General features: G+C 35.3%; 1 protein-coding gene across 1 annotated transcript in view; it reads left to right on the forward strand.

Moving 5' to 3' along the window:
• Positions 1–7,907, forward strand: part of LOC142333345 (regulating synaptic membrane exocytosis protein 2-like) — a 127,503-nt gene extending 119,596 nt beyond the window's left edge. The window contains exon 3 of the mRNA XM_075380366.1: positions 7,694–7,907. Coding sequence (XP_075236481.1) covers positions 7,694–7,907 — 214 coding nt within the window. The remainder of the gene's footprint in view (positions 1–7,693) is intronic.
• The last annotated feature ends 10,436 nt before the right edge of the window (positions 7,908–18,343 follow it).

Consider the following 18,343-nt stretch of genomic DNA (forward strand, 5'->3'; position numbering starts at 1 on the left):
TAAATCTAAAATTTCAACACGCTACGGCTAATCGTTGTTGAGTTATGAGAGATGCATACGTACGTACAGACGTCACGCCGTAACTTGTCAAAATGGAGTCGGGAATGGTCAAAATGGATATTTCGTTGAACTCTGAAAACCGAAATTTTTCGCGTTTACAATACCTTCCTTTACTTCGTACAAGGAAGTAAAAATGGTGTGTGTAAGAAACAATTACGTATGCCGATTACATTTAAATTATTTTATCGATCGATGGAATTTGGATAAACGATAATTAAAAATATATAAATAATAAAGATTAATTTGAAATCTAATAGAACAATAGTTTTAAAAAACTAAATTAACGAAATTTTATTTTAAAATTTTCGGAAGTATTTGAATCGGTAATTTTTCCAACATTGAACGACGAGCCGTACGGTTTTTATAATTACATTATATATGTATTATTTATACTACGTTATATATTTTATATTATAATATATAAATTAATCGGTATGAATTAATAAAAATTAAATATAAAGAGCTTATTTGAACCTTAAACTTAATAAACTTAATCGATTTTTGTTTTTATTTTTTTGAATACTGTAGCTTATAATATAAGTAAAACAATTAGCGGTTCAAACGATTATTTTTGAAAATTTTTCAAATTTGGTTGTTCTTTAAATCGCTTCGTATTTCAGAAATAAATATTTTATCTTTATTTTTTTCCCCCGAATGGTTCACCTTTAGATCATTTATTTATTGGCGTTTCTTTTTTTTTATCTGCCCAGGACCTTTTCCTTCTTTCTAATATCTCTTTCCTTCGTTCTTCAGAAAGTTCAGTTCTGTTGTTCTTATGTTTCTTTTATTTTCATCTTTTAAAATTCTTTTTAAAATTTCTCTTTGTCTTATAACTTCTTCGGTTCTTTTAGGTCTTCTTGGACTTTTGTGAACCGTTTGGCTTTAGTTTTTTTACTTTGGAAGAAATAAAAATTTTGTTTAGTTTATCTACTAAATAAACGGAAGTAAAATGCAATTCGTCTTTTCCTTATCGTGTCTGACAGTTTTTCAATTTTAATACAAAGTTTGTTATTTGGAATTAATTTTCCCTGATTATTTTGAAATTTAAGCCCCAAAATTTTTATTTATAGTTTTCCTTTCTTTTTTTGGATTTTCTCGTAGACCTTTGTCGCACAGTCTTAGGGTTTCTGCCAGTAGATTTTGCCAACCGTTAACGTTTTTTATCTAAAGAATTCCGATCGATTCATTTCCGATTTTTTTAAAAATCATCCGTTTTCTATTTTTTATTTTTTTATTTTATTTATACAGAGTCATTTTTTAGTCCTGTTACCCGATTGTTAATGTCTGATATTTTTTTTCTAAGAAAGGGAAATTTTGTTTTGCGACACAAAGTCGGTAGCGCTACTCAACCGGTATAGATACGGCGGTGTGAGTTGATTCTCCTTGAGCTGTGTAAACTTATGTGCCGTTTCCGGAAGTGTTACGAACAGAACGTCTTTGCTACGAAATCGTACGCTAGTGTAATCCAAGCTTGTACGCTAGTGGATCCAAGCTTCATAGCTAAAGAACACCGTGTTTAAAAATTCGATTCCGTTATCGTTTACGAGAGACCTAAACCGACGGCGATATTGCAATCGCTTGTTTAAATCTGGAGGCTGAAGCTCTTGAACTAATCGTACGCGATACGGATACGGTTTCAATTTTTTTTCAGCTTTCTGAACACTCGAATATGACAAATCGACTTGCGTGGAAAATTTTCGTAAACTTTTCCGTGTAGAATCGAGCGATCTTGTTTTAACATTCTCTAAAACGTCATTTCTGTCGCAAACACTATCTGTCTCTCGAAATCGGTTTGCTAGCCTAGAAATTGAAATTTTTTCTGACGGAGGAATACCAACAAATTAAATTTGAAACGATTCTTTTACACTCGCGTACGATTTCGTAGCAAAATACTGTTCAAGAATGAAAACTCGTTGGCTTACGGTAAAAGTCATTCTGTTCGTAACACGACCGGAACGGCACAAAAGTTTGCACAGCTCAAGGAGAATCAACTCGCACTGCCGTATCTATAACGGTTGAGTAGCGCTACCGACTTCGTGTCGCAAAACAAAATTTCCCTTTCTTAGAAAAAAAATTACCAGACATTAACAATCGGGTAACAGGACTAAAAAATCACCCTGTACTAAGGAAATTCCGACAGTTTTTATCGTTTGTCAAAATTGTCGTTTTTTCAAAAGCGATTTTTAATCTCTTTAATTCGTTGTTCAGCTTCTTTCCAGGTTTTAGGTAATGATGTCATCTCATCGGCGAAAACTAAACAGTTAATCTTCAGTCCTTTAGTTCCCGGTGTTATTTCACTAATTTTGTCTAAATCTTTGTTCCGTTATCTATCTTTTCAAGAGCACGGTTAAAAAGCAGCGGAGAAAGTCCATCTCGTTGTCTTACGCCGGTTTCGATGGGAAAAGAATCAGATAATCCTCCCAGAAATTTTATTTTACGGTAGAGTATATGGTAGTTAACGTTGCTGCGATTAAGTTTACAGTTTTGTTACCTAACCTAATTCTCTTAATATCGAAAAAAAAGTGATCTTCTATCTATCTTTATTATTATTATTTATTTTTGTTATTTAGCATAGTTTCAGGAGTTAGAGTTATCCTATTTCCCAGCTCAAATTACGTAAGAACCCACCAACTTTACTCCGTATATATGATTACAGAGTGTAATCTAATGGTCTTAGAACTCTTTATTTGCTTAATGCGTCATTTTAAAACAAAAATATATTAAAAAAAATTGTTTTATATCTAGCACAAATTTTTTAAACATTATTTTTTATTTATTTGTTTTTAATAACCGATATGAAAAATTATTTCGAATCGTTAAATCATTTTTTTTATTTATTTCTATTAAAAGGTTAAATTAAATAACGTCGATAAAACTTCTAAATAAAGTTAAGAAAGGGTGCTGCATGAATTTAATATATTTTCTAGTTTTTTTAGGTAGATTTCATAAGAAAGGTACCCGTATTGTAACGGGTACCGTGATTCGACTTCCGGAAAATTTCGACTTATCTTCGCGTTTCACATCTCCCAGACCCTAAAACCACCGTCAGTTTACAAGTTTATATATACATTTCACTTTCTTGTGGAAACGTATATAACTGTCGATGACTAGCGTAATTTTGCGCCGATCGCTTTAAAATTGATACGTAAAATATAAAAACCCCAAATATCGGTCGAGTTCGTTAACGGGCCAAAATGGGATCGTCGGGGTGGAAATGGGGGAGACTTTATCGAAAAAATGTATCGCTATAACATTTTTATTAAGAAAACGTCCAACTCGTTTAAAGTTCTTACTGCTTTTTGAATAAGGGCGTAAAACTTATCTAAGTAATGTTTTTCGATATGACCGACTGTCGGACCAGGGGGTGGAAACAAATGGGGTTTCGAAGACAAAAAAAATCATACCTCCCTTAATAGGCGCAGATCGAATCGGTTTAAAGTGGTCGTTAGTCCTCTTAGCACTACTTAAGACCTTTGTTTGAAACAAATTTTGATATGACCAACCCTTACGGCAAGGGATGACCAAAAAGGGAAACGGCTGGAATTGTAAGATTCCAGTCGATTCTTGTCGTATGGTAAACACGTGAAACTTTTTTTTTACGTAAAACAGCTGTCGTATTGAGTAAATTTGAAGTTTTTCTTAACTTGAAGATGAAAATTTTTTTTATCCCTTACTTAGCACCGATGAAATCTGCCTCCGCCTTCCGGCGTGTCGTAAGCGATTTTCTTAATCGAAATTATTAATACTTCTTGTAGTTATTTAAATAATTTTTTAAACGTTTTGATAATCTATTTTTATATAATTTTTTTATAAGTTATGTCATAAGGTGTACCGTTCTGTAAGTGTCGGGTGATTATAATTCTTTACTTTGAAGTATCGATTTATTTTTCTACATTTGAAAATAAAATGCATTATTTGCTTTATTCGATAGAATTATGAAAACCGTTAAGTATACTATTAAAATTATTTTGCTACTTGTTTGTAAAAAATAAGATAGGTTTTAATTTTCTTGTTTATAAAGATATTAAAAATTCTGCATTTTTAACCGACATTAAAAAATCCAGTATCCTCAATACACAAGCTGTAGTGTATATATTGTTAGGTTTATAAAAAAAAACAACCTCGCTAAATTTTAGGAAATGATTTTAGTACATGTCAAACCGAAAGAAAAAATCTGATGTGGACACAACATGACTTACTTATACGCCCGTTAAATTACATAAACGCATTTTTAAAAATGAAAAGTACATAAAATTTTATTTCGTTAATAACTTCTGATACTTTTTATCGTTATTATCGGATTATTATTTATCGTAAAAAAATTTTACATTCAGAGGTTAATAATTATTAATAAATCGATATATATTTTTTTATTTATTTTTTGGCCGAATTCCTTTACTTACCTATTTTTAATCAGCTTCTACAATGAATCTATAAGGAAGTCGTATGACCAACCGTCACGTGAAATAGGGCCACCCGATGAAAATCCTCAAGCAATACAAAAACAACAGCGTAACATAACAAACAAACAATAATGTAAAGTAAATAATATAACGTTTGACAGTTCCTTTGAGTGTCCGTTCGAATATCCAGTCGACATTAACATTAAAACGACGAAATAGGTAACAACTTTAAATAGAACGGTAAACGAAACGGTAACGGGCCATCAACAACATCAAACACATGGAGCCGTTTTAGTCTCCTAACGTCTACGCTCTTGTCTAGCAGATTTAAAGCGAGATGATTAATACGCTTATCGTATCCGGACACATACCTTGAAACTAGATGTCCAACTTCCTCTCGAACGTATGGAATGCCTACGTAATCGTGAATCTCAGCAGTCCTCGCGAACCACGGCGCGTGGGTTATGTTCCGTAGAAGTTTGTTCTAAAACCTTCGAACGACCTCCACATCGCTGTTACTGGCCGTTCCCCAGAGTTCAATTCCGTACGTCCATATCGGTTTAAAGCGTGCCTTGCAGAGCAGAATCTTGTCGGACAAAAAAAGTTGTGATCTCTTACCCGACATCCAGCGTATCTTCTTCATCCGGTACATCGGTACATCATACTACGCGTACTGGAAGACATTCTTCTTCCGGAATATCTAACACGATCCTCCCGCGTCAAACGGCGATCAAGGTAAAAGCCCAAGCACCGTACCGTTCTGACTTGAGGTATCTCGTCACCGTATAACCGAACCGCAGGGCGATCTTTCCTCCTCATCGTGAAGGTCACGCGGCTGGACTTGGCCGGATTAACCCTTTATCCTTCATCTATGCAAGCAAACGCTGACGGTATCCGTTGCAGATTGCAATTTCTCCTAGGCGGTAGTCGGACTACCGTCAACCGCCAAGATCGCCGTGTCATCCGCGTACGACGCAACCGTGATATCGGCTGGAATAGGTCAGAAGTGTAGATCAGGAACAGAACCGACCCCTGAACTGAACTTGCGGAACCCCCGAGTCGTTATCGAGAAACACTGACATCTCTTGATTGTAATTAACGCGCGTGAAGCGACCGTCTAAGTAGTTGCGTAGAATTATAAAGTACGGTTGTGGTAGGCGCAGATTTCAATCCGAAAAGAAGACGCGGTATCCAAACCTTGTCAAATACCTGCTCTATGTCCAACAAGGCCGCCGAACTCGTGTCGATTTCACTCTGGAAGCGATTATCTTCCAGACACCTGACGATAACACCGGCGATTCTGCGGGCTTGTTCCGCAGTCGAGTGACCGCCCCTAAAGCCGAATCGATGATCGGGTATCACTCCTTCACTTTCCAACGCCGACTACAATCCGAACAAGAACAGCTTCTCAAAGATTTTATATAAAACCGGTAGCAGGCTTATAGGGGTCATCCTTCACAAAAAATGGTAGTCCCTCCTCAGAGGAGACGCTCTCAACATACTGCTTGAAGGTGTTTTGTTTGATAAGATTGCTTTGTAGCAACGGCATTAAGCAAGTAGCGGCGGACGCCGTCTCAGTGATGCACAAAATTAGGACAATTGCTCAGAAAGACTACGGGTTGTCAAATGAACACGATGTACCCAGGTGTCTTTGAAAGCACGACTTCTTACGCGGCGCCCGTTTGGGCGCATAGGTTGGATATGAATAGAGCACTTCTTCAAAATTTAAGGAGTGCCTAGCGCAGAGACTTAATTATACGCACTGGTGTTTTTAAAAAGACCTCCTACGAGGCTACCGAATAACGATTTTTATTAAACGCGCTTGTATGTGAATGTGAATCGTATTCGATTCGGTGAAGGAGAAAACGAAATATAACTTTATTCCTTAGTTTCCGTAATAAGCACGGTATGAGATGCTTGTTATTCTTAAGGATGCCTTTGTCGATTTGAGAGTGAGTTTTGTTTCGTGTCGGTTATAACAATTATCACACAAATAAGTAATGTGGTACCTCATTTATTATGTTTGGTCAAATGCCCGGAAAAAATATCTCTTTCATCTCGTTATAAACTAAATGAATGAAACGATAACATCTACGAGTAAATATTAACTCGTAGAATAATTAGTAAAAAAAAAAATGAATTTGTACATTATTATTTGATCTACAATATTTAAATAAGAAAAACCTGACAAAACAATTGTAGAACTTTCCCGTCTGTTATAGCGCTATCTAGACTGGAAAGTAATATCATTTTTACGTTCCCGGCTACACCTCATTTGCTGTTGCAGCAGTTCAGATAAACAGGGAAAGCACAGCGGTTGGCCAGAAGTTTGGTATCGGGAGTTTTGCAAATTTCGACGTTTGAACACTCCCTTAGTACAAAAAAACACAAAACGGTTACAGAAATTTGCAGATTTATGTACGTACGTACGTTTTTTTGGCTTATATTTTGATTAATATCTCCGTCCTGACCCATCACAAATTCCTCTAAAGCGGATGAAGAAAATTCATGTTATGAAGATTTTCATCTTATTAAATTTTGAACAGAATTAAGAAAAAGCCGAGAACAAAGTATTTTTTATACTTTCCTTACTTCTTATACGGTTACTTATTCTTATACGGTGTAAAGATTTCTTTTTTTGAAACGGGGGTAATTTAAAATGAAGTTTTATCTCAAAATTATAATTATATGTTTACATAAACCAAAAAGAGGTGTAAAAATTCCAAAACTCGGTAGGTTTTTTCTTTTCTGTTCCCTCAACTACAAAATCGCTTTCCAAGAAAGTTTTTTGACGTTTACTATGTTAAATGGAAGAAACTAAAAAACACTACGTCCCTTAAAACCTTTCACGAACCAAATTTATTGAAACGCGAACATATTTCTCCACGATGAAAATACGTAACCCAATTTAATGAACGTGACGCACATACACTACAGACTCACCGAACCGGAGGGGAAGGCCAAAGGCTTATGAGCGATTCGATGACCTTCAAGTAATGCGCATGCGCCATATGCGGACGGGCCATATAAAACCGGCTGAGGTCGGTTTTGTACCGGCCCATCCGGTATATCGCACCTTCGGCTCGATTTATTTATTTATTTTTAATTGAATTTAATTTTTTTTTCTTTTGAAATTTTCACCGTTTAGTTTTACGTTTACTATTTGAGAACCGTTCTATTATATAAAATTATAAATATTTTCCATTAATTTAATACTTCTTTCTTTTTAGGCGGAAACAAGATGAAGTTGAAATTTTAGAAGAAACGATACGACAAAGATCAGAACAGCAGAAAAAAGCCGGTATTGAATTGGACGCTACGTGTCATATATGTCTAAAAACAAAGTTCGCCGATGGTGTTGGCCACATGTGCAACTATTGTAACATAAGATGCTGTGCAAGGTGTGGCGGTAAAGTTACGCTGCGTTCAAATAAGGTAAGTTAAACGAGCGTTTTATGAATTTATTTCTTATCGATTTAAATCTACTTTCTGTGTAAATCGCCGATCGTGAAACATTTTCGCCCGCCGCCCGCATCAAAAATTTTCTATCGCACCCCAAAATTTATAAAACTTATCATCTGTTGAAAATAATAATTGCAATTGCGTGTCGTATCCTATTTTTGAGTCGAGACTTACGTTTTAAACGAGAGCAATTAAAACGCATATTTGGAAGTATTTTTAATAAATTGCTTTCAAAAAATTACAATTGTATCTATATAGTTATTTAACGACAATAGCCGTAAGTCGCCGCGTTCGGTAACATGCAGCCGATTTCTCTTTTTGATTAGCGACGTTGCTACAGCAGTATCCACCTTCAGACAAATACGACGACGGGAATGCTATCAGAAATCGTTCCGCCCATGCGCTCGATCAAATACCAAGAAAAACTTTCAGTTTTAACTTTTCTTCTCGGTTGATATCTTCATCAACCTGATTTTTTGTGCGTCTAATCTTTATGCGAATATCTAAAAACCGATTTCTAGACTTTTCGAAATTCGACCGCTTGATAGGGGTGAAGAAAGGTAAAAGATATTTGAATAACGGTCGTAAATTTTCCTCGATTTCCGACTATATTAAACGAGATATTCGTCGCAATGGAGCTTGCAAATACTCTTCGTATAAATATTTAAAAACCTTTTTCGGGATTTTATTAATTTTGATGTTTTTAAGGGGGTGCAATGATGTACGGCGTGGCGGCTTAACCGACCCGGCTCCTGTTACTGTATGTACGACGCTACTGGTTGCATCTGCTTCCGGTTATTTGGCTAAAAATAAAAATAAAAGTAATTTTAAAAAAAAGAAGGAACGAAGTACGGTCATCTTTTAGTAATGTTTATCGGGTAACGCTAAGAACCGGGAAAAATACTTTTTTACCCGTACGAAGTATCCCGTCGTAACTAATATTTTTAAGAGGGAGGTTGACTTTTTTGAAAACCGCATCCTTAGATCGGTCAAAGTTTCGGGTCCTTTACCGGCCAAACTGTCGCTATACAAATTGCAATACGCCGATAGTTTTTGTAAATTGTACAGGGTTTACAATGCAGCGGTCACCAACCGGCGGTTCGCAAAAAAATCTGAACATTATTTGCATTTTTTTACGTTTTATTAATAACGAAAGTAAAAATATATTTTAACGAACTCTTCCATTCTGAATGACAATTTTTGTAAATTTTTAATATTTTTTCGTTTAAAAACGACAAAGATATTTTTTTGGCCGTTAAATGAACTAAGCGCATCCTTGCAAGGAAAACTTAAGGACGTGTACACCCTACGAGGAAAAATGTATGTTTTCAAAAGAAAATAAACGCGGTTGGCTGATGAAATTCCGGAAATGTTTTCAAATTTTGTTGAATGTATGAGAGAGATGGATCTCAACCGACAGGTGATAACGATTGTTTTACAGCACTTACAGTAGTAACGCGTGGAATCAAGTTCCCGATCGTGGCAAAATGTGAATAATAGAAATAAATCATTTTGAATCAAACATTCAAGATTGCAATTTAAGAATAAATGAAAAAGAAAGACTCATCCGTCTATCATCTTACGTCGGTTACAAAGCTAAATTCCAGTCATCGTTATAAAAAAAACTCATTTTTGGCTCTCCATAAAAAGGAGCACAATATTTATGTGCGAAATCACATTTTAATCGGCCACTGGTCACGGTTTGAAATTAATACGGCTCTTCCACTTGCATTATCGTTATTGGAGCCAAAAATCCATAAACGCCTTTCGAACAAGCAGGGAACAAATATCTCGCTAAAAATATTTAATACTTAAATGAACTTCAATTATTTTGGAATAATTAAATTAAGTTTAATAATTTTGTTACGATTAAACCACCTTGAAATACCGGGTGATTCAAAAAGGATTTGACAACTTTAAAAACGTAAAAATTTATCGAGATAGCTTACAGATTCGTTTGAGGTCTGGTTTCATAAAATTTCATAAAAACACCCGACATTCACATCGGTTCGATGTGACTTCCGTTTGTAATGCGACATACATCCCGCCTGAAGTCGATTTCATTCAAGACTGTAGCCGGCAAGTCGCAAAGCTTCCTCTGAGTTGTTCCGCAGCAGCTTCAGGGACGCGTGGGCGTTCTGGTGAATTTGTACGTTTATCAGAACAACCTGTCTCGACAAAGGTTTGGTGTCGAGAGTAAACGGTACGCCTACTAGGAGGCTCTCTACCGTACTCTATGGAAATTACGTCGAACTGCAGTTGCCGACTGCAAATCGTGAATCTAAAACGCACAGCGAGCACGTTCCGCACCGGTAAGTATATTCATTTTTAATAAAACTGTTGACAGTGTTGACAGCGCTGGTGGCCGAATTCGGTACTAATGAGATACGGGAGTCAAAACTAGGTGTTTTGCTGTGAAATGACTCGACCGAATCTGTAAGTTATATCGATAAATTTTTAAATGCTTTTAAATCTGCGAAGTCTTTCTTGAATCGCCCGGTATTTTTTTACGATTAAATAAGCGTTTATAATTTTGTTATATTACATAGATGCATTTCATATTATTAAAATGGTCTCTAATCCTTTTTTTTTAAATGTATTTATTTTTTTAAATACATTCATATTAGTGGTCGGCGGGATTTAAAATTATGAATTTACCGGTCCGTGAGGTCCAAGAGGTTTGACAACCTGTATTATAATGCCCGAAAAATAATACCGTATAAGTAAAATAAATTGTGTAATAACTATTTTGTAGAAATAATTTTGAAAGTAAGAGTATTAAAAGTAACAGAATAATAAAAATATAAGCAAATCAAATTTATTATCGATTTAACAAATAAGTAAAACGAAATTTAATCGAACTGTTGGAAATTAAATGTTTAAAGGATTCAAGATTAATTTAACGATATACATAATGTCTGGCGAAGAAACTGAGAAACTTTCAGGACTTGTTCTGCTGGTGAAATTAATGAAAAATGAATCATATAAACATAGATTTGGAAACGCTGGAAAGATTTCACTCGGATTTCAGCTTTTATAATAAAAAAAATCTACTGTAATTTTTGGGACCCAAATTTAGAAGTAAAGTCGGTGATTTCTTATGTAATTTAAGCTGGGAAATAGGAAACAATAGGTCCCAGAACTGTAACTCCAGTAGTTTTTAAGATATCTGACGTGAAACACAAAATTCGGTATCAATAAACAAGTTTTTTTTTTAGTACTTGTACTACAATAGCTTTGTTAAATGACTAATAATGCGGAAGATCTTCTAATAAAACTCGTAGAGAGTTTAATTTTGAGAAAATTAATGTAAATACACCGATAAAATGTAAACAAAAATATTTAATTCGAGTCCCAAAAATTCCTTTTTTTTGTTTTTCTGGGTGAAAAACGGTTTCGTATTATTATCGCCCGGACAAGATGTATTTGTCGTAAAAAATAACCGTTAAAAAATGGAAGATTAAAAACGAATTAAAAACTTAAAAACCCAGAAACGGAAGATTACATCTTCAAAGAAAAAGGCATGTAACACCTGCTAAAAACGAAATAAAGACGCAAAGATATATTACGTTATATACGAGTACATCTTAAAAAAATAAAATTACCATTTTCTCTAGGGCAAATGGCATAAGCGGTTGAATCTCTCTACGCTAATTTATATATTCGAATATAAAAGAACGGCCCTAAGAAATCGTAAAACTCGAGTTAAAAACATTTCATTTTCTTCTAGAATAATTTTCCGATGCCACGTAACAGATACAATCCACAAGGATGCGGTGCACTGTTAGTTGGCAGTCGCACTACTCAAACGGCTGCAACCGGTTGAATCATCAGATTTCCACGAGCGAGCCTGGTGTTCCAGATAACCTCCTCTCGACGGTTATTTCTGTACGAGGAGCTCCACGGTGACGCAGTTTACTTAGTCGGGTGAAGTTTAAGAACGACAAAATCGTTCGAAAAGTGACGCGATCGATGAAAGGGGGCTGGAAACAAGCCCCCTTTGCCGCACTATCAGCGCGCTCATCGCTGAAATCCCAATATTTCTAAGGATCCAGCAGAAGGTCATACTTGTATTACGGCGGTTCATTTGCGAAATCACACGCGGAATTTCACAGACAAGAGGGTGTCTGCAGTACACGTCACTAATTGCCTGTAAGGCACTCAAAGAATGACCAAACAAGTACAGTTCGAAATGTTGGCTAATTATATTTAAGACCGCATTAATAGCAAAAATCTCGACGACGAAAATACTAGGATGCCGGGGGGGGGGGAAGGTCAAACGTGCAATAGTAGCCAAAAATTACACTTTTTGGATTCGCTTCGAAAACAAAGCGTTTCCAGATCTATGTTTATATAAAAGTTTTCATTATTTTTACCAGTAGAAGATGTCCTGATTGTTTCTCCGTTTCTTCTTGAAACACTCTGTATAAACAACTTGAAAAATAATCTCTTCAATGATAATATTGTTTCAATTTTTTTAGTTTTTAATACGTTAAAGTCGAACCGATTAAAAAAAAATTGTGAAATGTCTACTTATCTGATTTGATGCTGACTGGAACCGGTTGAATTTTTAATGATTTATAATTTTTTACTTTACGGCACATTTTTTAAAAGTTGCTTTTAGTATTATTTTATTTGGTATTCTTTAATCTTATATTTATTTAAAATACGTAGAAAAAAAACGTGTTCTTATAAAAACAAATCTGACGACAAAGTTGCAATACTTTACTGGCTTCGGTTATTTATTCTTACATAGCGAAAAAATAACGATACGTAAAAATAAACTAAAAAAAGCTTTTAAAAATTCAAGAAATCGGTATTTTTAAACTTAGATCGGTTTTCCCACTCCCAAACTATTTTCTCGGGTTACTTGCACTATTATGTCCAGGAAGACACAAAAAAATCGGTTAAAAAATGTGCGATAAATAAAAAGATAGTTTTTCCTATCTTTGGGGCAAATCCTTTTTAAAAATTAGTAAGATAAGTGCGTACGCATGTACCGAACATAATATAAAGTATTTGGTTGTTTCCAAATGTTTGAAAAAATTGACCCGAATGAAACGATCTACTTCACCGTCTGCAGATACATCCCAAACTTTTACCGATAAATTGTCACGTACGCGTCAGTATCTAAATTTTTATTGTAATCGTTTTATCCGGTCAAAAGTTTTTTTTTTGTTTTTTGTTTTTTTTAACCTCCGGGTCCGCAGTCAAGCAATTTTTTCCACAGAGGATGAAATGCGTGTTTTGTAGCGTGTGTGAAAAACGCCATACCTGACCAGGATTCGAACCCAGGACTAGGTCAAAAGCTTCAAACACACCGACACGCTACGAACAATACGACCCGTTTATTTTTGTTTTTTGGGGTCCCTGGGTCGTAAAAGACAGAAAAATCCGTAATTCGGTTTTGTACCGATTACCTACTTTCCTTCTTGCAGCGGAGCTCTACAGCTATGATGCCGGGAAAGGAAAAGAATATCTATTTTCAAATTTTGTTTAATTTTTCGTTTAAAAATCTTTTACTTAGGCGACGGGTAATAAATTTACTATATAATTACCCGAGAAACTTTGTAAAATAAAAAAATAAATAAAATAAAAGAGCAAGTCTAGAACAAATATTTAAAAAAAGAAAGAAGTCGATTGAAAATCCAAATTATTTGTTTTTATTCGATTTACGACTACGATTGTGATTTTATTTCAAATTTGAACGCGATACTTATTAAATCGAGTTATGTGTAGTGCATTTTCTGTCGAATACTGCGAAGAGTAATAATCTCTCGTTAATAGTTGGGTAAACAAAAAACTCCTTGAAACACTTTAGTTTGGTCGCAGTGGAAATTTTAATTTAAAAGTGTGTTGTATAATGTAAAATATTATAAAGTAACCGAGTCGGGACTTATATCGAAACCGGGGTAAAAGATTATTCAAAGCATTACGCATTTTATGTTTGCATATCGTGTTGTGCATTACTTTGTCTACATTATGAATTAAGAGGTAAATTGAACCTCTATAATCCATTACGTGTTTCCGCATTATGAATAGTAAGGTAAAATTATAACGGTTACAATTCTTTGATTTAAATCGTTAAGTGTGACGATTGTCTTTACTAAACAAATAAAATCTGATTTCAAAAAATCGTACTAAAAATTAAAAAAAAAAAAAATAATTCACGGAACTGAAAAGAAAGTAACGTATAATAATTCGACACAGATTTCAAAAAATTAAAAAAAAAGCCTAGTTTTGAAACCGTTATTTAATATAACAAAGTTGTTATACTTTGCTGGGGTCGGTTATTTATTGTTATGTAATGAAAAAAGAAAGATACGTAAAAAGTACAAATTCAAAAAATCGATATTTTTAAAATTCGATCGGCTCCCGCACCAACATGTGTCCAAAAGTATTATTTTTGTGGACCCCGAGGGTCTGGATTCTAGCCCAGGCAAACCCCGGAGTCAACTCAGGGATATTTCGGGGCCTCCCGGGGGCCGTGAAGCCTACCCCAGGGCCGCAGAGCTCGCTTTGGTCGCCATTCCCTGTACCCCGAGACTTCCTCTCCCAGGGCCCCCGCACTGTTCGTTATCCTCGTGGTTGTGAGAATAATACTGATAAATAAGAAACTCGATGAAGAAACTGATTTACGAAATACAGAATAGTAGTAACTACGCCGACTACGTTACACACACCTTTGTCGACAAAAAATGTATAACTTATTTTTTTTGTCGCGGTGACAAATAAGTAACAAACAGACAACCTTTATATATAAATATATATACGTTTCCGAATAACCGTGGTCTGTTAGATCGAGAATGTACCAGATGTATACAAAAGTTAGTCTTCGGTCTTCTAACGAATACCCCGTTTGAATTTTGAAAATCGGACGATCGCTTGCAGAGATATTAGAACAGAACCCCATTGCACCTCCTAAAACAGCGGCCCAGAGGCCGATTGTTTGTAAACAATCGATGGTGACGATCGGTGTAGCCTCCCGCGAAGGCCTCGCATGACTCACCACTCTGGTCAGACAAGCAGTCCCCATAGGAAACACGTAATTGTTAAACAAAGGTTTTTATTTTATCGAACGTAAATTTAATTTTTTTAATATTATTCATTTGACCGATCTGAATCGTTCGGTTCATACCCGGCTCACACAGCGATAGATACTCGCTGGCAAATCTCCAATCCTAAATATTTTTTTTTTCGAAATTATTGAGACGAAAAATTTTAAAAAACCTCTCAGTTATGCCAAGAAACATAGGTAAAAATTTGGTTGCGGTTGATCTAGTAGTATTTTGTTTATCCCGAACAAACAAAAACCCTCTTCCTCTTTTTATAAAAATCTGATGCGGACACCACATGATTTCCTTGCACGCCTAATAAATTACAAATATACACTTTTCTAAAATGAAAAGTACATAAAATTTTACTTCGTTAAAAACTTGTGATCTTTATTCATTTTTTTTTTTTTATTGTTATTATCGAATTATCATTTATCGTACTTTTTTTTTACTATCAGAGGTTAATTAATAATTATTAATAAATTAAAATATTTAAATTAAAAAAAGAGATTCGTCCGATGTGCCTTCGCCTTGTAAGATGCAAATATTTTATTAATTAAAATCTTGTTTGGCTATAACTGTGGAACCGATGAAAATAAGTAACGCTTATGATATATATGATATATCGTAGAAAAGATCTCGATGAGGGCTTCTTACTGTAGTTAAGAAAAAGTCCAAAATACATTTTTTTTTTATTTTGGGCTTTTTTGGACGCTTTTGGTTCGGTCGATCGCAATGAAAAGGGGAGGTCCACAACTAAGCATTACAACAGTCCTAAATCCAAAATTTCAACATCCTACGGTTAATCGTTTTTGAGTTATGCGAGATACATAAACGTACGTACGTCACACCGAAACTGGTTAAACTGGATTCAGGGGTGATCAAAATGGATATTTCCGTTGAAATCTGAAAACCGAAATTTTCGCGTTCACAATACTTTCTTTACTTCGAACAAGGAAGTAATAGTAAAGATATATAATCGATGTAATAAATAAAAAGAAATCGAAAAAACTTTCGATCGTGTGGGAATGACGAAAATTCAGGGACAGATGAACGCATGTACACCGAGCTTATTTTTATATTTTAGTATGTTTATTCCTTAGTATTCGTGAAAAGAAATTCTCTAATTGCCTTAACTCATGCACGTTATACTCCTTTACGTATCTTTATAAAAGACGGAAGCTTCTCGTCTTTGTGTTTCTGCTTTTGAGTCGCTCATAGCAATAATACTAATTTAAAATAAATAAATTTTAAAAATAAAAAATAATACTTGTTATTTTTCGATTTTGGGCACTTTAGGACCACCGTTCCGACTACCTTGGCTTCTCATTTTTCTCTTTTCCCAGCACCACATACTCTTCGCATCTTGTTGTCGGTGTTCTTCCAACCGTTTCATTTTTAGATTCGGTTTCCAATTTTATATCTTTTTGAAATCTTTGTTAATTTATTTTACGCCGTTTTCCTTTTACAAAACAAATCAAATATTCGATTTATTAACCTGTTTTTATACATTCTGGCAACGCGATCAAAATTAAAAACACTCTTTGCTTTTTGTCGCGTCCGTTATTTTCACTTTCCTGGCTATATAAATCTAGAGCTGCGCTGCAAGAAGAAAAAATACGATAATCAATCAAAATTGATGTACGATGTTTTTTGCATCTTTCAACGTTTCCCCAAAACCAAAAAGAGTGAAGTGGTAATGTAGGTACGTACGTGTGTTAGCTTATTTGTAGCTAAATAAATTTTGACTGGATAAACCGATTTCGTTTAAATTTGGCACAAGAACTCGTGTGTATTAAGCAGTCGGTCGGTAAACATTTGAGGTCAATTTCTCTTGGATTGCGGGGATGAATAGTTTCTTTGGGAACAATTTTTCATAATTTTGTAAACAAAACCTCACTTTATATTAAGTTCAGTACACGCGTACAAGCTTATGCGATATTTTAACGTCTTAAGATCGACGTCTGGCAAGTCATATTCTCTGTGATTGTCGACACATATCAAATACGTTGGTGAAAGACCGAAATATTTGCTTATTCATTTGTACCTTCACCGGTGTATGTCGGTGAACACAGATAAGGTCTGGTGGGGGTTAAAACGGTACCTAGAAATTAGAAAAAAAAATTCATCCGATACCAATTTCAAAGGGAAATTCTCGTAGATTACGAGAAAAACTCGCGAACAAAAGGAATTTAAATTTAAACCGAACATATTTACGCTAGTTAACCTCGTCTAATTAACGTTAAATAAAAAATTTATATATGTTATTCTGCAACATTGGAGGCGGTTAATCAAATTAACCGGATTCATTCAGCACGCACTGACGGTGAAACTTGAATAAAAATATTTCTGTTGAAGAACTGAATAAAAAGCAGACCATCTGACCGTTTATTTGTATAGTTATCGTTCATGCAAGGCGTTAACATTCCGCATATCCTGATCGGCTCTATCGATTAACAAAATGCTGAAAATTTGATAAATTTTTTTATAATTGCGATGAATTTTATTAATCGCCTCCAATGTTAATTAACGTTAATAGACGACGGATTAGACGGTTAGCGAGCGAAGCGAGCATAGGTTATGTGTGGCTTAAATTTGAACTTCCTTTTTTACGAGGTTCTCGTAATCTATTTACCTTAGAGACTGTAGCGGGTGAATTTTTTATTTTTATTTCTAGTTACGGTTTTGACCCCCACCAGAATTCGTGTTCGTCGACATATACCGGTGAAGTCCGAATAAGCAAATATTTCGGTCTTTCTTCGACATATTTGGTATGCATTGACATTCAGCGGAGAATATTGACATTCTCTAATTTCGGTCTATCACGGTAACACACACACACACACACACACACACCCACACACACACACACCCACACACACACACACACGCACGCACGCACGCGCACACACATACACACACACACACACACAGAGAGAGAGAGAGAGAGAGAGAGAGAGAGAGAGAGAGAGAGAGGGAGAGAGAGAGAGAGAAGAGAGAGGAGAGAGAGAGAGAGAGAGAGAGAGAGAGAGAGAGAGAGAGAGAGAGAGAGAGAGAGAGAGAGAGAGAGAGAGAGAGAGAGAGAGAGAGAGAGAGAGAGAGAGAGAGAGAGAGAGAGAGAGAGAGAGAGAGAGAGAGAGAGAGAGAGAGAGAGAGAGAGAGAGAGAGAGAGAGAGGAGAGAGAGAGAGAGAGAGAGAGAGAGAGAGAGAGAGAGAGGAGAGAGAGAGAGAGAGAGAGAGAGAGAGAGAGAGAGAGAGAGAGAGAGAGAGAGAGAGAGAGAGAGGAGAGAGAGAGAGAGAGAGAGAGAGAGAGAGAGAGAGAGAGAGAGAGAGAGAGAGAAGAGAGAGAGAGAGAGAGAGAGA

This window comes from Lycorma delicatula, chromosome 12, assembly GCF_047948215.1.
Source record: "Lycorma delicatula isolate Av1 chromosome 12, ASM4794821v1, whole genome shotgun sequence".
In the NCBI taxonomy this organism is placed as follows: Eukaryota; Metazoa; Arthropoda; class Insecta; order Hemiptera; family Fulgoridae; genus Lycorma; species Lycorma delicatula.